Source organism: Scyliorhinus canicula, chromosome 9 (assembly GCF_902713615.1).
Source record: "Scyliorhinus canicula chromosome 9, sScyCan1.1, whole genome shotgun sequence".
In the NCBI taxonomy this organism is placed as follows: Eukaryota; Metazoa; Chordata; class Chondrichthyes; order Carcharhiniformes; family Scyliorhinidae; genus Scyliorhinus; species Scyliorhinus canicula.
Window position 1 is genome coordinate 195,469,690 of NC_052154.1, and position 23,465 is coordinate 195,493,154.

At 42.9% G+C, this 23,465-nt stretch overlaps 1 protein-coding gene across 8 annotated transcripts in view; it reads left to right on the top strand.

Annotated features, from left to right (window-relative positions):
- The window catches only part of ano1a (anoctamin 1, calcium activated chloride channel a), a 290,522-nt gene that overhangs the window by 139,004 nt on the left and 128,053 nt on the right, over nt 1-23,465 (top strand). For all 8 annotated transcript variants that reach the window (XM_038808410.1, XM_038808412.1, XM_038808413.1 and 5 more), the window contains 4 exons: nt 896-947; nt 1,375-1,430; nt 2,801-2,842; nt 21,952-22,016. In XM_038808410.1, the coding sequence (XP_038664338.1) occupies nt 896-947; nt 1,375-1,430; nt 2,801-2,842; nt 21,952-22,016 (215 nt within the window). The remainder of the gene's footprint in view (nt 1-895; nt 948-1,374; nt 1,431-2,800; nt 2,843-21,951; nt 22,017-23,465) is intronic.

Sequence of the window (23,465 nt, forward strand, 5' to 3'; positions counted from 1 at the left end):
CTTGTTGAGCAATGTGCAGCTGGGTTTTAAGCTCGTAATTACTGCTCAACATTCTGACACTGACAATTTTAAGTTTGTGGAATGTCATATTTATCCACTGCTTTTTTTTTGTTTAGTACAGTTTTGTTTTTTAGCGGCTTAATCCAATCTTAATTTATATTATTATCAAATATAAATTGAAAGTGAATGGATTTGGTGTTTTTAATTTCTGGTTTGCTGTCTGTGTGACTACTGCAATGTGATTGGCTGTGTGCCCTTCTCGCTGGCATCATGGTTGCTGGATGCCCAGAGATCTCTTTGACTACATGCCAGATTCATACTGCTGCCAGGAAATCCATGCCTAGACGTTGTTGGATCTCTGCAGGAAGCTTTCTCAGCAGTCTGCGATAAGCGCTGTTCGCTTCGTGCTAACTGCAAGATCCAGCCCAATATCCAAATCATGCACCATTAGCATTGTGTGATGTGGCTAGTATAAATAGTGTTGTGCAATTAATGTGAATAACCCTAGAAAATGTTTGACCATTGCTATCATTATTTGAAAGAAAATTTTGAATGATAGTTCTCCAACACCCAAGACAGAGGTCCAAGCAAACAATCATGTGACAAAACTAAGAAGGGACCAAGGACAGGGATTCGAGTCCCTCCAGTTAGTATTGGAAAGTGAAATGTTTAATCAAGATAACTGCATTATTGTGTAGAAACCCAAGGACTAAATACAAACTGGAATTGTCCTGAGTAAATCCATTAAATTTTGGATTTCGAAACTGTCGACTGACCTGATTCTGTTATGCCCAGATATAATGGAGAGTTTTAGTAATCTGTAACACTTGACCCATAACAGAAATAGCAATAGTGTAACATCATAAAATAATATACTTGTTCTTTTCTCTCCTAGGTTTATGAAATTTTGAAAAGAGCAACTTGCACCAGAGCAAAATATAGCATGGGTAAAGAAAGTTCCTTCCTTGTAATTTTTCTCTTTTTAAAAAAAGATGTGATACTGTAATTCATCTCTGTATAGATGGACACAAAGAGCAAATGGGACAAATGTACTGCATCTGTTCAAGAGCCATCTACCATAAAGCTATGTAACGCTACCTGTGAATACCAATTGAAATATAGTTGGTGTATTCCTGGAATGAACCTGCACACTCCCTCCTGGATTCTGGCAGTGTTTAGCAAGACCTCCCAGCCATGCTCTGGAACTCATCAATGTGTGATCCACGTTAACAGGATAGATATCTTCCTGGTGGCTCTTTCACACCTGGGTTCCTTCTCCTTTGTCAGACACTGGAATAGTTCAATTATGATTCGGAAGCTTTTATTACATGGCAAGAACTAAACCTTGTACTTCAATTCTATGTTTTATTACAGGGATCACCAGTCTTATTGCCAGTGGAGTTTACACTGCAGCCTACCCTTTACATGATGTAAGTAATACTGGATACAATGGACAACAAAATGTGTTACATTCTTTGTGACACAAACTTATTAAGAAGGTGTTGAATGAAGTGAGGCTCGTGTTACTAGTCCTCAAGCTGACCTGTACAAAATGTTGGAAGTGGCTAGCAATGGGAGATCAAAGCTGGATGAAATCCTAGCTGAAGGTCATATTTGAATCAAACGCATGTCAAACAGAGCAGGATAATTAGTGCCTTTTCTTACTGGGTAGCACAAACACAATGCAACTATCAGTTTCAGAATGAAGAACAATACAGCACAGGAACAGGCCCTTCAGCCCTCCAAGCCTGTACCGGTCATGATGCCACTCTTGATCAAAACCCTCAGCACTTCCTTGTGCCGTACCCCTCTATACCCATCCTATCCATGAGTTTGTCAAGATGCCTTTTGAATGCCGTTAATGTATCTGTTTCCACAACCTCCCCTGGCAGCAGGTTCCATGCACTCACCACCCTGTAATTCGCTGCCTGGGGAAAGTGGGCAGCGTAATAAAAGACCCCTCCCACCCAGCTTACTCACTCTTGCAACTTCTTCCATCGGGCAGGAGATACAGAAGTCTGAGAACACGCACGAACAGACTCAAAAACAGCTTCTTCCCCAATGTTACCAGACTCCTAAATGACCCTCTAATGAGGACTGACCTCATTAACACTACACCCTGTATGCTTCATCCGATGCCGGTGTTATGTAGTTACATTGTGTACCTTGTGTTGCCCTATTATGTATTTTCTTTTATTTCCTTTTCTTTTCAAGTACTTGGTGATCTGTTGAGCTGCTTGCAGAAAAATACTTTTCACTGTACCTCGGTACACATGGCAATAAACAAAATCCTATAAAGTGACACGCTAGTGAACAGTGGGTTGTTGGGACCCATTCTTTTTGCCTGCCTGCTGTATAGTTTGATCCACCCATTTCCAATGTTATACTTGTATTTTGACATTGTTGCGTCTGTTCATCGTGGGTGGATGCTGAGTGGGGACCTCCTCAAGGGAGTTGAGTCTTGTGGCTTAGTAAACACTTTTTTCCAGGCTGACTTTTGTTCCAAAGCACATCTGAAGGATAGATTCACTTACTTTTCTGCATGTGTATTTTTGAAATCCCTGTAGTAAGTTTTCTAATTCCCCTCCTTGCCTTGTGACTGTTGATGAGAAATTAATTGTGGAATATTTCTGCTAAGTTCATTGTGTGCCTTCCATACAAGTGGACATGTTCTTTGTTTAGTAAATTTGGAACAAATAAGCTATTGAAAAAACATTATTTTTAAATGTTACTACTCTTACATGTGTGGAGGTGGAAAATGAAGGCCATTTCTCAAGCCATCAATTTTGCTTTCCTATAGGGTCATTATTCCGGTGATCCCACGGAGCAAAATGATAGGAAGGTAAGTTGGATTTTGAAATATCATGATGCTGGTATTAGAATTTAGAACTTTAAATGTTTGAGAAAACAATTCTAATTGAAATTGAAACCTTTAATTGGCTGAGTAGTTTCAGTCACTGCATTGCTCAGAACGGGGTTCATTAACATTTTAGGAGGTGAAACGAAATAAAAGCCGCCATAGTCTCAGAAGATCATAAGCTCCTCTTCAAGGGGTGGTAGTGATTTAACCTGAGGGTCACCACACCTCAAGCGAGGGGCAAGGTTGAGAAGGCAGGGCCTTCGTGGCTAACTGAAGCCAGTACGGGAATTGAACCGCATCACGAACCAGCCGTCCAGCCAACTGCTAAAGCGATTCCTTCTCTCCGAGGAATTTTACCATTATCCAGTCTGAGTAGTGCCACTATTCAATATTTTACAGCAAATAGGCCTTTAAACCTATTTATAATTGTGTGAATTGTAGAGCATCTTGGGTTTTGAATGCTAACACTGGGCTATCTAGATGTTCAGGGTGGTAAGTCGATCTTGTTTTGTGCTGAAATGCTTTTTAGAATTTCTAAAGCAAAGTATAAGGTTGTATACGGAGTTGTAACCATTCTCATTAATTGATGGAGCTCTGTAGGTGTGACTTTACCAAGTTACATTAGAATGTCAGGATTTCTGTAAGAAATTGCCTTATGATAATGATATATGACACCGCAAGATTCAATCTGACGCAAGTCCTGGCTGAACGTCGAGAACACTATGGATACATTCTAGTGCCAACATTGTTCCATCATGTGGTAAGCTCCGTTCTAATGTAGCACGAGTATAGTTGAGTTTAAGTCAGACCTCCTGACAGTTGAACACACTATGATCTGTGCTATTTGTTGGTCGGAAGCATCAAATGTGATGTGGCGTTCCGCACATTTTCCATTTTGCGCAAAGAGCGTAAATGGTGAATAGGGTCAGCTTGTGAAATCGGGGGTCAGGTTGCAGAATAGATCGCAAATTCTCAGAGTTCGGAGTGAAGGGCAGCGACTCGGTGACTGAAGGTGGAATAACTGTTGTTCACAATTTATATTACCTGTTTGGAAACAACACTTTCTAAATTTGGGGGCCTGGGGTTGTAGAATCAACACAGACGAACGAGAATTTCCAGAAACATCAACACACGTGCACAGCAGGCAATAATGGATGTCAATTTCAACCTGGGTGAGATACTGCATTTTAATAAGAAAAATATGAAGGTCACAAATTACCTAAGAAATTAGAATCTAAATGGGGCAGAGTAGCAAAGGGACCGGTGTACAAATGAGTCAATAAAAGTGGGAAGATGGATTAACATAAGCAAATCATCACTCGGGTTTAGTTCTACAGAGGTTTAATTGAAAAGCAGGCAAGTTATACTGAACTTGTACAAAACCTTGGAGTTCTGTACAGTTCTGGGCATTTTTGTTTCACAGAAAAGCCGCCAAAGCAAGGGTGTAAAAAGATTCACCAGGGTGGTGTTTGAACTGTTGAGGTTGTGCCCTGGGATGGGTAGGCTCCATCCTTTATCTCTGGAAAAGAAGGATTGAGGGCTTACCCAATAAGTTCTTTAAAATTATGAAAGGTTTGAGAAGAGCAGTCTTTCCTCTTGAGAGGAAAAAAAACACAGGAAGCCTTCAGCGTCCGATAGTCACCAATATGTGAGGTATTGTGGGGAAATGTCTTTACCCAAACAGTGATTGTGTTTTGTGACCCAAATCCACAAGGACTGTTTGAGGCTAATAGCTTGGATCAATTTAATGTGGAGCTAGATAAGTATGTGAGGGAGAATAGAATAGAAGATGGTTAAGCTGATATAATTGGATAAGGAAGAATGGGAAAGGTTGGAGTGGAGTGAAATGGATTGTTTGTGATGAATGGTTTGGCTTGTTTCTGTATTCAATGTTCAATGTCTTCGACATAAATGTTTTCTCTATCGCCTGCAATGCAGTTTCTTCCTCCCAAGTCCTTCAGCTGGAGGGTCAGACGTTTCAAAATATCCAATTAAGAATATAGGAGAGCATTTAGGAAGGGTACAGGCAATTGGCCACACGAGGTGCTCTTCAGCTTGAGACATTAGCATCCAACTACAGATCCACCTTCAGTGGATACTTCTCAAATTTGCTCCGGGCTCATAGTGCTTTATACTTGTATACTGTATTTAAATTACCGTTTTCTTCAACCTACCTGAGGTTAGGGTGAGCGATTGTGTGCACAATGCTAGTCCACCCAAAAGAAGGTAACTCTTAGTATTATGTATTCTGATTAACCACTTTCTCAGTGCAGAAAGGTCTTTCCATGAGATTTTATACCCACCTAACATGGACAGTACATCACCTGTGCAATCTCCTGAGGGAAAATGCTACATAAACAATCTCCAATCCCTAAAGGTAATTGAGGAAAATTCCAGAAGATTTTATTTATCACTCCTAAATCTCACTCCTTCACCTGCCTTGACTTGTGCAGCAACCCAGGAACAATTATACAGTCGAACACTCGTTTGATCATCTCTGACCAGAGAAAACTTCTAACCTTGTTCCTGGTCAGAGAAATGAATGGTTCAATTATTTGGTGGGGCTCATTGACACAACCTTAGGAAAAATGAGGAACATCTTCTTGTCTCTAATACCTTTTCTGTGCCTCTAATTCTGTGCTGACCGTATAACATTGGCATCATCTGCGTCTGAGAATTTTAGATTTCCAATGTTTTTCTCCAGTTAAAAGTTCAAATTGGAACGATGTTGCTGAGTGCATTGACTCAAAGGAGCAAATGCAGTTTAACTCTTGGGAAGGAAGAGCAGAATGATAACTTTGGGTGCCTGTCACAACACCCTGGACCAGTACGCAGTCAATTCCAGTCCCATAGGTCCCGGTGCCCCAACATAAGTGAGTTCATCAATAATTTGTATATTTCCCTGAGATCTTTGACCTGGTGACTGCTTCAATGACTTACGGCATCAGATTTGTAAGTAAAACATTTAAACTGCTTATTTGTAAGAGAAGGGCAGCCGTGGTTAGCACTGCTGCCTTACTATGTCGAGGATGCGGGTTCAATCCTGGCCTTTGGTCACTCCATGTGGAATTTTCACATTCTCCCCGTGTCTACATGGGCCTTACCCCCACAACCCGAAGATGTGCAGGATAGGTGGATTGGCTGCACCTGCCCTTTAATTAGGAGGGGGGGGGGGGGAAGAATTGGGTACTCTTAAATTTATTTTTAAAACCTATAATAAGGGAAGAGATACACCTATAATGGAAATAATAGAACAATGGTCGGCTAATTTAACTACTCCACCCTCCACCCAGACACACACCAGACAGACACACGGCAGACGGGAAGGAAAGGTTTAAAAAATAGCAGGGATGAAATGGGCAGAGGTGAATTTTTGCGGGGATGGTAGTCTTGGTTGGTTTGGATCTTTTTAGAATCAGCCTTCAATTAGACCTCACGGGCTGCAGGAATTAGTCTGGAGAGTCGCCTTCATTTGTACAGGCCTCCACCAGATTAACTCACTGTCCTCACTGGGAAAGTGTTAGAATGATCTACCTGAGAGTTTTAAAAGAGGGTTTTCCGCCCACGCTGCCCCTGGAATGCTTGACTGCACTTTCAACTGTAGTGAAGAGAAAGTACAGGACCCTTTTTTACAGACCACTAGGGATCTGGGGGGTGGGGGTGGGGAACAGGGGGGGGTCGGGGAGACAGGGGGTCAGGGGGCAATCAGCACTGTGCCTTGCCCAGCCTTCCATACAGGGGTTAGGTTTTCACAGGCTGGAGAGTGTTTTAAAATCACCAGCCTGAGCTGACTGTGTTTAAATCCACTCCTGCTGATTCCTAGGTTTTTGCAGAACTGAAATAAAAATGGAGACTGCAATCTTCCAGAATCTTCTGAAGGCTCCTCCAATCCCAATCAAAAACAGAAAATGTCCAAGACTTTTGGAGCTGCTAAACAAGCCCATAAAAATAACATCACGAACTGTGCCACAGAGCACACTGCATCAAGGGGTGTGTCTGGGCCAGTCCAAATAGCAGCTTGCAGCGGTGGGGAGGTGGGGGTGTCGGTTCAAAACCAGAAGCCTGTAGTTTTAAAAACAGCCAGCAGGGCAGGCATTTAAAGGAAACCAGGATCAGACAAGGAATTAAGAGGTTCCTACATGCCCTGTACTTTGATGGCCCAGTTTCTACAAAGGTTGTAGCAACTTAATGCAACCAACTGCATTCTAGTGTGTTTTTTTTTGTAAAATAGAAAGAAAGAACTTGCATTTATTTAGCACCTTGCATGACCTCCTGATGGCCCACGTTGCTGTAGGTTAATGAAGTATTTTTGAAGGCTGGCTGCTTTTGTAATGAAGAGAATACAAGAGCCAATTTGAGTACAGCAAGGTTTTTTCCATGGTACCCAGAGGTTCTTTTGAGGCATGAAGGATTGAACCAAGGACTTTTTAATTCAAGTTTGCTTTGAAACTAATCTGTGAAGTGTTTTCTAATACACTCTTATCTCTGTTTTTGAATTTGAGCCATAAGTTCTTTTTTGTAAGAGTTGTTTTATGGTAAGCAGGGTAGCATGGTGGTTAGCATAAATGCTTCACAGCTCCAGGGTCCCAGGTTCGATTCCCGGCTGGGTCACTGTCTGTGTGGAGTCTGCACATCCTCCCCCTGTGTGCGTGGGTTTCCTCTGGGTGCTCCGGTTTCCTCCCACAGTCCAAAGATGTGCGGGTTAGGTGGATTGGCCATGCTAAATTGCCCGTAGTGTCCTAATAAAAGTAAGGTTAAGGGGGGGGTTGTTGGGTTACGGGTATAGGGTGGATACGTGGGTTTGAGTAGGGTGATCATGGCTCGGCACAACATTGAGGGCCGAAGGGCCTGTTCTGTGCTGTACTGTTCTATGTTCTATGTAACAGCAAAATCCTGGTATGTGATGTATTGTACAGCCGAGGCATTAATATTTTCTTCAACTTCAGAGTTTGGAGAAACGTAATAACATCTAGCATAAGGTGCTTTAACTATTATTTTATTAATGATGGCACCTTGGTTACAGTTTTCCCACTGCACCAATTTGGGGATGCTACATTCTCATAACCGCTGCAGCAATGAGAACAAAGAACTAAAAACAATACAGCACAGGAACAGGCCCATCGGCCCTCCAAGCCTGCGCCGACCATGGTACCTGCCTAAACTAAAACCGTCTGCACTTATGGAGTCCGTATCCTTCCATTCTAAAAGAACTTGCCTCCCACATCAGTTCTGAACTTTTCCCCACGCACTTTAAACCTATATCCCCTAGTACTTGACTCCTACTTCAGGAAAGAGCATCTGACTATCCATTCTGTCCATACCACTCATAATCTTGTAGACATCTATCAGGTCGCCTCTCAACTTCTGTCATTCCAGTGAGGTCAGACCGCGTTTAGCTAATCTCTCCTCATAGCTAATGCCCTCCAAACCAGGCAACATCCTAGTAAACCCTTTCTGTACCCTCTCCAAAACATCCACATCCTTCTGGTAGTGTGGTGGCCAGAATTGTACACACTATTCCAAATGAGGCCTAACTAGGGTCCTGTACAGCTGCAACATGACTGGTCAATCTTTATATCCAGTGTCCCGACCGATGAAGGCCAGCATGCCATTTGACTTCTTGACCACCTTATCCACATGCACAAAAGTTGTTTTGTTCTGCCCTTGTGCTAGGAGGTTGCAGTATAACACTGAACTTGGGGCTTGATATTGACTTGCGAATGAAATGAGCCCAGACAGATGGGGCAAGAAATTCGTTTCTAAATGGGCACCACAGGAGTTTCGCAAAAATGAGCGTCGTCATCACTGTAGTTGTTGGATAACTGTGATCCGCCAAGGGGCTGGCTGTATGTTTGGTATTGAATCTTTTTATCATTTTTAAATACTTCACCTGGCAGGTGGGGAACTTGGCATCGACTCCCTCTGCCCCGTCTCAGTTAGAACCCCCAAAGGTGATTGAACATAGAACATAGAACAGAACAGGCCCTTCGGCCCTCGATGTTGTGCCGAGCCATGATCGCCCTACTCAAACCCACGTATCCACCCTATACCCGTAACCCAACAACCCCCCCTTAACCTTACTTTTTAGGACACTACGGGCAATTTAGCATGGCCAATCCATCTAACCCACACATCTTTGGACTGTGGGAGGAAACCGGAGCACCCGGAGGAAACCCACGCACACACGGGGAGGACGTGCAGACTCCGCACAGACAGTGACCCAGCCGGGAATCGAACCTGGGACCCTGGAGCTGTGAAGCATTTATGCTAACCACCATGCTACCGTGCTGCCGTGCAATTAAGGAGGTCCTTAATTGGCCACTAAGTGCCTTAATTTGATCGCTGGCAGGATGGCTAGATTTTCAACGTTAAAACTGGGACACATTGAAAATCCTCAAAGGTGGGTTCTTGTGGTGATTGATATATTGGCAGATGTCTGGGGCAGAAGGTAGGATACAGGAGGTTGGTCTAGATAGGACACATGATCGGCGCAGGCTTGGAGGGCCAAAGGGCTTTTTCCTGTAGTATTGTTCTTTGTTTTAAGATTTCACCATCTGCCATATTGGGGTTTGAACTCCAGTCGCCAGAATCTGGATCTCCAATCCGGTGACTACACTATACTACTGCACCCCCGCCTCCTGTCTGGGGAAGACAACGCTACCAAGAATACTCACTAATTTCTTGCTCTGATCCTGATTCCCAGGGTGCAGCAGAGCACCAGGGTTTATTTGTTGACGGTATAAGGGATGGGTGGGCTAAAGGGGAAGGGGATTTGAAAGTTGAGACGTGTGAGCAATCCTGGGCAGTGGACAACTGGGATTGAGACATGATAGAGGTGTGCAATGTGATGAGAATAAAGAACAAAGAAAAGTACAGCACAGGAACAGGCCCTTTGGCCATCCAAGCCCGTGCTGACCATGCTGCCCGTCTAAACTAAAATCTTCTATACTTCCGGGGTCCATATCCCTCTATTCCCATCCTATTCATGTATTTGTCAAGACGCTCCTTAAATGTCACTATCGTCCCTGCTTCCACCACCTCCTCCGGCAGCGAGTTCCAGGCACCCACTACCCTCTGTGTAAAACACTTGCCTCGTACATCTACTCTAAACCTTGCCCCTCACACCTTAAACCTATTCTCCCTAGTATTTGACCCCTACCCTGGGAACAAGCCTCTGATTATCCACTCTGTCTATGCCCCTCCATAATTTTGTAGACCTCAATCAGGTTACCCCTCGACCTCTGTAATTCCAGTGAGAACAAACCGGGTTTATTCAACCAAAGTGGAGCAGGCTCCAATGGCTGAGACTGGTCAGAGGATAACATGGCACCAACAATTCCAACAATCCCAAAAAGCAAACTGCTCCTGTGACGTAGGTTACTGTGGATGAGTTCTAATCACTAGGTCATTGTCATAACAGTTCACTTGTGGTGCACATGGAACTGAGCTGCACAGAGAACAGATTCTGGCTGTGAAACTTTGGCTGTCCTCCATCAGCCTTTCTGTCAGTTCAAATGATGGGAACAAACTGAATGCCGAGGATGATGTTTGTAATAATATTTCAATGCGCTGTAGCAACTGCATTTGGAAGTAATGCAGTTAAAAACATTCACTTTTTGGTAAATTGCCAAGTACAATCGTGGTTTTCTCATGCTCTAACTTAATGTAAGTGAGTAAAAAGAAATACAATACATTATTTTGTCTGGGCTCCAAAAGTCTTGCAGCCGCCTCCTCCCTCCCATTCTCCCCAAGTCTGTCCGGGGTCCGTGTCTCCTGGCAGATGTTATTATTTCAGTCAGACAAGGCATTTAAGTGCATGTATCCGAAGAAAAGTGATCTGTTTTCTGAACTGTGCAATTTCCAAAAGGCCTGCTCTTGTCTCTGTGTGGCCCCGATTTAACAACAATTGACCCGAACATGCAGCAGTGTTAATGAAGTGGCTGCAAAGTATTCCCAATTCACCAGCCCCATTTCAAGTACAGTCCATGGTGAAGGCTTCATATTTTATAAGTCGCCTTGTTTCAGTTATTCTTCAATTGCGATCCTGGCTAACTATTTATTTTAACACTGCAACTAAAAATAAATATCAATTCAGTTCCAACAGCCACCAGGGAACATCTGCTGCAATAGGACAAGAACTTTTAAAGAAGTTACATTCCAACTTGGAAAGCCATTGTAGCCTGCACTGAGACACTGCAATGCTGGCTGTTCAGGAAAGTATGCACACAATATGGTCACTTTGTCCATGGCACATATGGATTAGCCCCCCTGCCGAGCCTATTCCGCTATTCAATACGATCATGGTTAATCTGATTGTAATCTCCATCTAACCTAACCTTTCACCTCCTTGTTAACTTTTTTTAATTTAAATTTTTCCAATGAGGGGCAATTTAACATGGCCAGTCCACCTATCCCGCACATCTTTGGTTTGTGGGGGTGAGACCCATGCAGACAAGGGGAGAGCGCACAGTGGGCCGGGATCAAAACCAGGTCCCTGACACTGAGGCAGCAGTGCTAGCCCCTGCGCCACCGTGCCCGCCCACCTCCTTGTTAATTTCACCGCCTTGGAGGTAGTCAGACTCTGCTGCCACTACCTTCTGAGGAAGAGTTCCAGAGACTCGCGTATTTCGGAGAAAGAATTCTCCGTCTTAAAAAAGCAACCCCTTCACTTTTAAAGTGTTTAAAAGCAATCTTGTGATAATTTCGACACGGGGAATGGTTATTACAATCAGGAAAGATTCAATGCACTCTTTGCTTTTGGGTGGGGGGGGGGGGGAGGGGGAGAAGAGGGCTAACCCAATGGTGCTTTTTAATGTCTTAAATTTGATAGGATGGATAGAGGAAAGTGGCTCTTGTGCTTGAGAGTCTGGAACTAAGGACTACAAAATCCAGTTGGTCACCAATAAAGGTTTCAGGTGAAACCTCTTTGCCCAAAGTGGTTAGAATGTAGAACCAGTTTAAAAAAAAAAAATCGCTTATTGTCACGAGTAGGCTTCAATGAAGTTACTGTGAAAAGCCCCTAGTCGCCACATTCCGGCGCCTGTTCGGGGAGGCTGTTACGGGAATCGAACCGTGCTGCTGGCCTGCCTTATTGGAGGTATTGGAGGTGAGCAGCTTTGATACCTTTTTAAGCAAAATCAGTTAATATATGATTAGGGGAGGGGAGGGAGGATTTGAAGGCAGGGTAACCGAGGGTAGGAGGAAACTCATTTGGAGCTGAGCAACACAAACCAGTTGGGCCAAATGGCCTCTTTCTGTGCTATTAGTTCTGTGTTTTTACTTTCTTAGATGTTGCATAAACAATGCACGTACACTAAATGGTTGAAATAACTCTGGGTAGAACGTGAAGATTTTTCCAAACCAAAATGTTTTTATTATGAAATGCCAAAATTGTGAGCAAGTGCTGTGGCGAGTTGAAGCTCTGCCAAAACCCATTTGATCAGGGGGGTGTGAACTTTGAACTCCTGAGAATTTTACTTCCCAGTCCAGTTTCCCGATGGTGTGATTTTATTTTTTAAAGATCTGAATGGGTAAACACAGGAGCTGGATCGAGAGCAAGTACACTTGAAAAGACATCGGCATTTAGGTTATTTTCGTCCCTTCAATTCCTTTTTTTAGTAATCCGTCTTAGTTTAGAGACAACATTCCTCCTTCCATGAATAGTGATCAAGAAGTATTTAAAGGGAATGCCACTTAAAATATGTCTAGTGCGTCCAAACAAAATAGTCAGATTTGCAAATGTGCCTTTAGTAAGTATGAATGCAGATTGGCCTCAGCGCGGATGTTTGACACAGGACCTTGTTGTTTAGTTTTCCAACTGGGTTATTGTCTCCGCCGCAGTTTAGTTGGTAGCACGTTCCCTTTGGGGTTCAAGCTCCACTCCCAAGACCTGTGCGCACAAATGAGTGTTGACGTTACAGTGCCATACTGGGGGAGGGAACATCATTTGGCTGAAACATTAAACCGGGGCCCTGTCTATGCACTTGAGTGGACTTGGGATCCCAGAGACGCTCTGGCTAATATTTCACAATCAATAATTTCCTCAGCTAACAGATTATTTTCTAATTGTCACGTTATTGGTGGAGAATTGCCTGCCATGTTTCTTGCATTGCCACAGTTACTATCCTTCAAAAGTACTTAATTGATTGTCCTTTGTGATGTTACTACTGGACAAGTCGTGACCTGGGATGGAACCTGCCTTGATAGATCCTAAAATGTATTTATTTTTTGCTTGGAGACTGTTATGAACAGTCACAGGATTTCCAATTAACTTTATCAAAATGCTATTATTATTAAATGCTATTCCTTCACCCCAGTTATACCTTTACAGATATATACAGAATTATAACGATAATGCAAACTATGAAATTGACACTGTCCACGTAAACCAATAGGTAAACTGTGGTCCGACAAGTGCATTTCTCATCAGATCCCCCTGATATTTGTCACACTGTGAATTAACTGGCCCTAGTGCAACTCTGACTTCCATAAGAGTGTTTCCAAACTCCGCTCTTGAAGAACACACTTTGGAAACTCCCAAACAACGTTTTCTCTCTGATGCCTTCACCAAGGATCCTCCTCCAGGGTTTCAACCTCTCCTTTCAGTATTCTTCTTGTTAGGATCCCAGATGAGAACTCACCTATTTGTAAAGCTAAGGAAATGTTACTGCACCACAGGAGTGATAACACTGACCAATAGGTATCTTTTATGTTAAAACAAACTTCAATTTAGACACAGAATTAACTACATTAGCAACAAAGGAATAACTTTTGTACAGTTAGGTTTTTCAGGTTACAACATTTCTTCAGTAAAAAAGAAAACCTTAACTTCCTAAATCTGCCACTATATTCCAATTACGCAAACCATGGAAAAGTTTCATCAGAGAAGGAGGCCATTCAGCCCATCTTATCCATGCCAGTCCAAGGACATCCAGGTGCCCTTTCTAATCACACCTTCCTGCATCCTGCCCATAGCCTTGTATCTTGCAGCTTAAGGTGCAGATCCAGGTGCAAGAGTTTAGGGTCTCTGTCTCCACCACCAACTCGGGCAGCGAATTCCAGACTCCCACTGCCCTCTGCGTAAAGAAGTTCCTCCATGTCCCCTCTACACCTTCTGCCTCTAATCATGCCTGGTGATTCTAGAATTTTCCACCATTTTATCCTGTCCACTCTATCTCTTCCCCTCATAATTTTGTACATTTCAATCAAGTCACCCCTCGGCCTTCTTTGTTTCAAGAAAATCTCTCCTCATAACTGCACTTTTCCAGCCCTGCCAATATTCTTGTAAACCTCCTCTGCCCTCTCTCCAGAGCAATTACGTCCTTCCTGTAATGTGGTGACCAGAACTGCACACAGTACTCCAGTTGTGGCCTCACCAGTGTTTTATACATTTATATCCTTACTTTTGATATTCTATACCTCTGCCAATGAAGGAGCGCTTTCCATATACTTTCTTTACAACCTTGTCTACTTGAACTGCTGCCTTTGGGGGTCTGTGTACTTATACACCAAGATCCCTCACTTCATCTACCCCTCTTGGTATATTCCCAGTTATTGTGTACTTGCTGCAATTGTTTGACTCCCTAAATTCATAACCTCACTTCTGTGTTAAAATTCACCTGCCGTTTTACCACCCACTCCAATGCATGTATATCATTTTGGAGATTATAGCTGTCCACTATTTGGCCAATCTTTGCGTCATCTGCAAATTCCCAATTATGCCTCCCACATCTCGAGATCTATTAGCAGAACACTTCACCTGCAGGTCAATGATCACCTCAATTTCATGACATCTTAATCAACACTGGCAGTCATACTGTCTGAATGCATCACACTCAAGTTTTAATAACATTACTGCAAAAATATACAATATGGCAATTTCCTGCATTCATCACGCTCTCTGCCTTGGATTTGCCAGGTACATTGAAGTTTCCACACAATCACTCGGATACCCAGCAATGCCAACAGAATGTTACTACCGCAGGCTGCTTTGCGGTCACCAAACCTTTGATTTACCTGTGAGGCCTGATTCTTCACTCAACCAAGTTTAAAACTGGTTCCTGCAGTTAGAACATAGAACATAGAACAGTACAGCACAGAACAGGCCCTTCGGCCCTCGATGTTGTGCCGAGCAATGATCATCCTACTCAAACCCAGTTAGTTGTCTCTTTAATTCAGAACCCTTTCTCTTTTTTTTAACTTGAATTATCCTGACCGGGACCTTGTTCAACTTCCTATTTTTTTTTTTGTTCCTTTATCTCAGGAAGACAGTTAAGTCATTCTTCTGTCGACACTTCCTGGTTTCTGAATTTGTTCTTTTGGGAAATCTGCTCCCTGCAGTCTCCTGCCTTGAGTCCAGCTTGTTCTGGTACCAGCTTACACCGCCATACCTCAAAGGTTTGAGAATCGGGCCTACGACCGGAAGCCTGATTTCTCCACCCCATAGAGTGGTGTGCCTGTGGTTTGTAGCCAGAGAGCGCTCTGCCATGGATTTTCTTTTTCCTCAATAGGGCTATAACACTGCCTCCTGTCTTCAATCAAGTTTGTGAGATGACCATTACCCAAAATGTCTGCCTTCCAAGATCCTTGACCCCACCAAGAAGAACGGTTGCTGTGGTCCTGTGTGCTGTGTTGACCTGGTGAATTCTCTGGGATCTTCCATGCATTATGATGTTTTAGCTTTGTACAGCTTCTCAAATTATCCTGTTCAGTTACATTGACAGCATTGGGCTGAAATTGCTGTATGTTGATCTTTCCTCCTGGGTGTACTTTGCTCTCAATGCTGGAATAGTTGCTGCACGGATTGCTTAGGGTATTCCCTTGGCCTGGAATGTCCCTGTTTCTCACTAACCGGGCAGTGCGGTTTACTTATCAGAATTTGCTTTCTCCCCTTCATATGGATTGTGCTGGAAACTGACTTCAGATTGACTAACAATCTGGATGGCTTTCTCGAGGTTTAGATCTTCCTTCACTTGAAGCATGTCCAAGAGTGCATCATCTTCCATTCTGCCATTATTCAATCCCTGATTAATGAAGATTTCAGGTCGCTGTAATTGCAGTCTACAGCCATTAATTTTAATGAAGTTGACATGTTCCCCTGGCTGTTGGCAACTTTATTAAAGTTGACCCTTTCAAGGATTTGTTACTTCTGAGGTTCTTTTAAGCAGCATTGAATGATTTTAAAACTTCATTAAATTTTGCAAATGATTCGTTGGTTCCTTATCCAACTATATTGTCGACTATCGTGCCTCCCAAATAAAGCAGCATGTTAACTGTTTCAGTCTCTTGCCTTTTTATCCAGTCCTGAAGCAATCCTGTGTCTAAAGAATCTCGTTCTCCAAATTGGGGGGGGGGGGGGGATTTTCCAGCCATTCCCGCCCCCACCCACCGCAAAATTGACCTATGGCTTTGGATAAGTCGAAACAGATCTGGAAGAGTGAAATTCTGAACCATGGTGAACATTTTAAAATTGCTTGCTCTGAGGTGCATTTTGGAGGATCAAATCTAGGTATGAATTATACTGTAAGGCTGGTTTAACACAGGGCTAAATCGCTGGCTTTGAAAGCAGACCCAGGCAGGCCAGCTGCACGGTTCAATTCCCGTACCAGCCTCCCCGAACAGGTGCCGGAATGTGGCGACTAGGGGCTTTTCACAGTAATTTCATTTGAAGCCTACTTGTGACGATAAGCGATTTTCGTTTCAAATAACAGAACCTTTAGGAACATTAATTTGCAGATTGATCTGGGCATGCAGGTCCACAGTTCCCCCTAAAACTGGCAACACAGTGGCCAAGGTGACAAAGAAGGCATATGGCATGCTTGCCTTCATCAGCCCGGGCATTGCGTACAAGAGTTGAGAAATCATGTTGCAGCAATACGAAACCTTGGTTAGGCCGCATTTGGAGTATTGCGTCCAGTTCTGGTCACCACATTATCAGAAGGACGTGAAGCTTCAGAGAGAGTGCAAACAAGGTCACCAGGATGTTGTCTGGTCTCATGGGTGTTGGCTATGAGGGGAGGTTGAATAAACTAGGATTATTTTCACTGGAAAGACGGAGGCTGAGGGGAGACCTGGTAGAGGTCTACAAAATCATGAGAGGCATAGACTGGGTGGATAGTCAGAGGCTTTTTCCAAAAGCATCGTTTACAAGAGGGCACAGGGTCAAGGTGAGGGGGAAAGTTTCAAGGGAGATGTGTGAGGTATGTTTGTCTCAGAGTGGTGTGTGTCTGGAACGTGCTGCCAGAGAATGTGTGGAAGCAGGCACATTGGCAACACGGAAGAGGAATCTGGATGGTTACATGAATAGGGAGGGAGTAGAGGGATACAGACCGAGTAAGGGCGGCAGGTTTTGTTCTTAGTTAGGGCATCATGAATGGCACAGGCTTGGAGGGCCGAAGGGCCTGTTCCTGTGCTGTATTTTTCTTCTTTGTTTTTAAATATTTCCTATAATCCAAGAGAATGCTCCGATATGCTTCACCAAAATGTTTTCCCGTATTTGCCAATTTCTGACCGGCTTCTGCAGTAACGGCGTCACGGTCTCGGCATTTACATTTTATCAGCATTGGCTGCCTGGATCGATTGATTAGAATCTTCCTACTTTAGCGCAATTTTCTGGGGTCTGCTCCAAGCATCACATTCTGGCTTTTAAAGCTGCCTACGCAGTCTGGATTAATTTTTAATGTTTTTCTTCTTTGTTCGGAGCGAGTCCATCCACCGCATGTTCAGACGCCGACTTGGGAATCCGATTTCTCGGACTGCAATTTACATGGTGATTTCTGACCATTGCAGTGTCAGACATTTTCGGGACTTGCATTGTCCACAAATTTTGCGTGTTTAGCTAACACCGGCCAAGTCTGCTGACTCTGCACACTGTGGCTGTTGAAACTAGACTTCCATGGGATTCAATTAAGTCTTCTGCTGCAGTGAGGATTTTCTGCCTTCAGCTTCCAAGCCTTTTTTCTTTTTAACTTCTCTCTCAGAATTTCCTTCTGCACTTTCACTTATTGAACTATTCTGCTGCTTTGATTTTTCCTCCCATTTTCCAGGATGGGCGAGGTACAGTCTATCCAGCATCATACTGACCCATGTGCAGGTCATGTGTTCTCTTCATTTGCATGGATGGTACTGTACTCTCTCACTTTAACCCCCTATGTGCCAGATGTTTATCTACCCACCAAACCTGTTAATTCTACTGGCAAGGAAAAGACATACCAGAAATATATCCCTGTTCCTTGACTGTCGCTCAGGCAAAGCCTGGAACTCTTCTCCATCGCTGTACTGTGGGTGCACCTTCATCACATGGACTGCAGTGGTTCAATAAAATGGCTCATAAGCAACTTTTCTAAGGATGGGCAATACATTTCAGCCTTCCACATTCCATGAATGAAGGAGGGGTTTTGACAGGATGGATGTGGAGAGGATGTTTCCTCTTGTGGGAGAAGCTGGAATTAAGGGACGTTGTTTAAGTCCAACATTTAAAACTTGATGTGGTGAAATTTTTTCAACTAGAGGTGTGAGTCTTTGGCATCTCTTCTGAAAAGGAGGCAGAAGCGGAGTTGGAATATTTTTAAGGCAGTGGCGGATAGGTTCTAGGTAAGCAAAGGGGTGAAAGGTTATCGGGGAGGGAGATTTGAGCTTCCTATCGGATCAGCCATGATCTTATTAAATGGCAGGTTCGAGGGGCTGAATGGCTATTCCTGCTCTTTGTTGGCTCGGCACAACATTGAGGGCCGAAGGGCCTGTTCTGTGCTGTACTGTTCTATGTTCTATGTTCGTATGTTCATATAAATGAGCATACGAACTGTTATCTTTTCGAGCCCATTTGAAATGGGGTCACATCTGACTTAATGTTACCCCCTCAGTACCGCACTGAAATTTTTTAAATTATTCGTTCAAGGGATGTGGCTGTGCCAGCATTTATTGCCCATCCCTAATTGCCCTTGAGGAGGCAGCTAAGAGTTAACCACATTGCTGTGGGTCTGGAGTCACATGTAGGCCAGACCAGGTAAGGACGGCAGAGTTCCTTCCCCAAAGGACATGAGTGAACCAGATGGGTTTTTCTGACAATCGACAATGGTTTCATGGTCATTTTTACTTCCAGATATTCTATTGAGTTTAAATTCCATCACCTACCGTGATGGGATTGAACCCGGGTCCCTAGAGCATTACCCTGGGTCTCTGGATTACTAGTCCAGCAACAATAACACTACGCCACCGCCTCCCAGTCAAGATGAGTCCTGGGATGGGACCTGAATCTACAATCTTCTGACTTCAAGGAAAGTGCTGCCAACTGTGCAAACTTGCACAAAAAACATTTCTGTTTAATGAAATGGAAATAAAGTTATGCCATTTACATTTCACTTTTTTTTTCAAGGTATAATAATTTTGGACAATTTCTATAAATATAGTCTTTTTTTCCTTGCTCCATAATTTGGGCGCTCTGATTTGCTGTATGATGGAATATCTAGTTGCTTGGAGCTGGGGCAGATCTGGCAGTGTTGAATAGGTCAAGTCAATAATTTATTTTAACAACATATTCTAATGAATCTTTTAGCAGCAGATTTTGTTCTGCTGGATTCTACTTATTATGTTGAGGTTGTCTCTTGTTGATGATTTTTTTTTTTCCTTTCCTCCTCCATGACCACCAAGCTTTATGGGATTTTAAAACGTTTATTTTCTATCTTAGCCACTCCAGCTGGTTTTCTCAAGTAATTAAATTTCATGCAGGAAGTTAGTGATGCTTAATATAAAGATATCCAAGATTGTGTGGCAATATGGGTGTCTCATTTAGATATATTTTTAACGCATTTGTTGTTTATTGCCCTGTGGTTTCCTATGGGAATTGTTGGAACCCTGGTTAAAGTCATCAGGAAACATTCTGATTCTTGAGTTGAAGTTTTATTATTTTGTGAACTGCTCTAAGCTGTATTGTGGTGACCAGAATGATCACAGCCACTCTCGAAAGGTCATGTATATGTAAATGTTCTCAGGCAAGGCTTCATTAAGTTTTTGTTTTGAGATGCATCTTTGCATAGAACAGTCAGAAGTTCACCCTGTTCTCAGTTCAAAATATCTTCCCACAAAATAAATGAAGGCCAAAGGTCATGTAAATCTTCTGATCTTCAAGTGCAAAAGACTCATGACGCCTGACTGCTTGACATCCTCAAAACCTTTGCTGAACCCCTGCTGTAAAAACGGTTTTCATGGCGGTTACTTATTTTTTTTTTTTAATGTGTAGTGAGGTCACCTTGGCTCATTAAAGGAGGTGTTTCCTGTTAGTAGTGTTGTAAAACGTTGTTTGTACAATCTGATTTGCACAGCCTTGTCATCATGTCATGCGCGTGTACGTGATCCAGGATTCCAGCTCCTTCAGAGAATTTTTGATGCCGCACCAACTTGCTCGGGTCCAAATGCAGTTTGCAGACTAGGCTACTCTGGAGGATTTGTACAAAAGCAAATCTGAGAGCACTGTGCTATCATTTTAACATTGGCAAAACTAATTATCCATTTGAAGTTTTGATAATCTATACCAACCGCTAAAGTACGCTCAATTATTTTTTTCATTGGTAATGTTTTGGGGTTTATTTTCCACCTGCACGTCCAGGTTCACCAGTAGCTGGAAATTTGAAAATCCCCCACACTATACATATTTAAAAACTGACCTCCCAACCATCCTGGAATATTACACCACCTGAACAATACTTAGCTTGGTAGTTAAAGGTCCCAACCATGCTCTTGACCTGAACAATGTGAGCAAGTTTGAGAATTGCAGCGTTGTTCAAATTCTGGTTGGTTGCTTCACCGTTGGTAGCAGAGCCCTCTGCCACCTTGGTCGTCATCTCCGGAGCTCCTTGCCCAAAGCTTTCTGTCTCTCCATTTTTCAAATACATCTCCTCTGCAGTTACTCCTAATTTTATTCCTTGGTGTATGTTTTCAATAATTCCTGTTCACAAAGTGGGCTGTTCACCACGGTAATGGTTATATATAAATGTTACTCGATTTATAATCATCATTGCTGCGCTATGTATTTGGAATTGTGTTTATTGGACAGACATTCAGGTTATAGGTTTGCTCACGTTCTGGGTCTTGCATTTCCATTCTTCCTTAGAGCTATCATATTCCGTACAAAACGTTTTATCAGTGTAATACATGGGCGTTTCTTCAGTGGACTGATTTATTGTCACATACCGAAGTAAAGTGATAAGTATTTTTCTGTGGCCAAGGGTACGTACACAGTAGACGAAAGAATAATCGACAAAACACAATCATGCTAGTTACTGAGCGATCGCCGAAGATCTGTTGCACTGATGATTCCTTCATTATGCCATCCATGTATAAAATAAATGGATCTGCCTCACGGCGCTGAGGACCTGGGTTTGAATCCGGCCCTGGGTCACTATCCGTGCGGTGTTTGTACATTCTCCCCATGTCTGTGTGGCTTTCACCCCCACAACCCAAAGATGTGCAGGTTAGGTGGATTGACTATGCTAAATTGTCCCTTAATCGGGTGGAAAAAAATAATTGAGTACTGGATTGGCCATGCTAAATTGCCCGTAGTGTAAGGTTAATGGGGGGATTGTTGGGTTACGGGTTACGTGGGTTAAGTGGGGTGAGCATTGCTCGGCACAACATCGAGGGCCGAAGGGCCTGTTCTGTGCTGTACTGTTCTATGTTCTATAAAAGAAAAGAAATGGATGTTGAAAGGATGATTAGTGCTTTTGTGAAGCATAAATAATCTCATTTTGGGGAGGTCGCCAAACTACTCGTGTCCCTCTACCCTGATTCTTATGCCTCCATTCAAATGTCGCCCCCAGATTCTAAAGCTTTTGTCAATGGCCACGTCCAACAAGGTTCTCTCCAAGTCCCAGTCAGTGTTGAAAATCTGGCTTCTGGGTTATCGCAGCACGGGATGACACGTGGGTCTTTTCTTGCGATCACAATGTGCCCCAATAGGGATTAATATGTGCGTACCCTTCATGTAACACTCCGCACAACAAATCAGGAGTCTTGAATATTTGATTCGAATAGTAGAAATGTGTCCTGGCTACTGGATTTCACAATGTTCTCGACTAATTGTATATCCTTTCCTTCAGCTTCTCTATAAAGAATGGGCTCGTTATGCAATATTTTACAAATTCCAGCCACTTGATCTCATTAGGTAGGTAACATTTGATGTGCTAAATGGTAACTAACTGCAAAAATGTGATTTTTCTTTGTAAATAAATTAAGATCTCTTTCCTGGCAAAACGATGAATGTAGGTATGAAGGATGCATTTATAATCATGCTGCCATGCCTTCTGATAAGGTGGTTTAATTATCCAATACTGTGGTTTATTTATCCAATGATGTTAAAATGTAAATTTTCTTCATTACCGAGTTGTAATGAACAATTGGTTTTGTGTGTTTTGACATGAATCCATTTTTATTAAATGGTTTAAAGAAAGCACTTGTAAGCTCAGTCCACCATTTTCAAAATACCTTTTTCTCCGCTTCCACCTTCTCCAGATGAATGTTCTGATTCAATAGTCAGGATGTACAAAGTACTCAAAAAGTGAAGGGAGGAAAACTTCATGTGACCATCGGCTTATAATTACTGTTCACGAAAGGGTCTGGATAAATCTATTCAGATCCAAATATGTGAGAAGGGGGTTCGATCAATCTAGGTCCCACCTACCCCCGATTTTTAAAATCTGTCCATCCTAGAATGCTTTCGCTGACCCCTGTGAGATGGGTTTAACATTCCTGAGGTAACATTATCTCTCCATTTCCGTACTTCATAATTGTCGCCGCTTCTGCAGAAGTGGTTTCTCTGTCACTTTGCAAGCCTCGATTTGCCTGCAGAACCCCCCCCCCCCCCCCCCACATGCCATTTTCCCCCAACGAGCTATGAAGAGGGACACAGCAAGCTCCAGAATTTTAAAACAGTGTATTGCCCTTGGCCGCCTTATTATCGGCCGAGAGAGTAAATTGTACTCTCTGCAGCTTCCTCAATGCTTTATGGAGAGCTGGAATCAATTTAGCAGGCTTGTACACTGTGAGGGTTGAGAGTTCAGCTTTAGCGTTTGAATCCAAAGTATGGGAAAGAGAAAATAGCATGCAAGGAGTCACCGGGGTGACTTTCTGGTCCACCAGAGCAACTTGTGTTTTCCAGCTACTGAAACAGCTTGGAATGGAGATGGATATGTTAGCACAAAACTAAAGACCCAAAACCATTAAAAACCAAACTGCAAATTTCAACATTAGACTATCAATATAGAGATCAGGGCAGGCTAATCAGCCTCCTGAGCCTGTTTCATCTTTTTAGTTAAGTAATGGATGATCTGTATCTTAATTCTACCTCCCACAACTCTTGTCTAACAAGTTTATCGATTGCCTTTTTAAAGTTTTGAAATTTTGGGTGGAGAGGGTTCCGGATTTCCTCCAGTCTTTGTGTAGAAGTGGCATTACCAGTGACTAGGTACTGAATGCTCCTTTGTCCTGAATTTTTCCGCCAGAGAAATTTCATCTGACCCTCTTATCAATTCCTTTGATCACCTTGAACACCTCAGTTATATTCGAGCTGAGTCTATTAAACCTGTCTTCCTCATTTAGCCCACATCTCATTCAT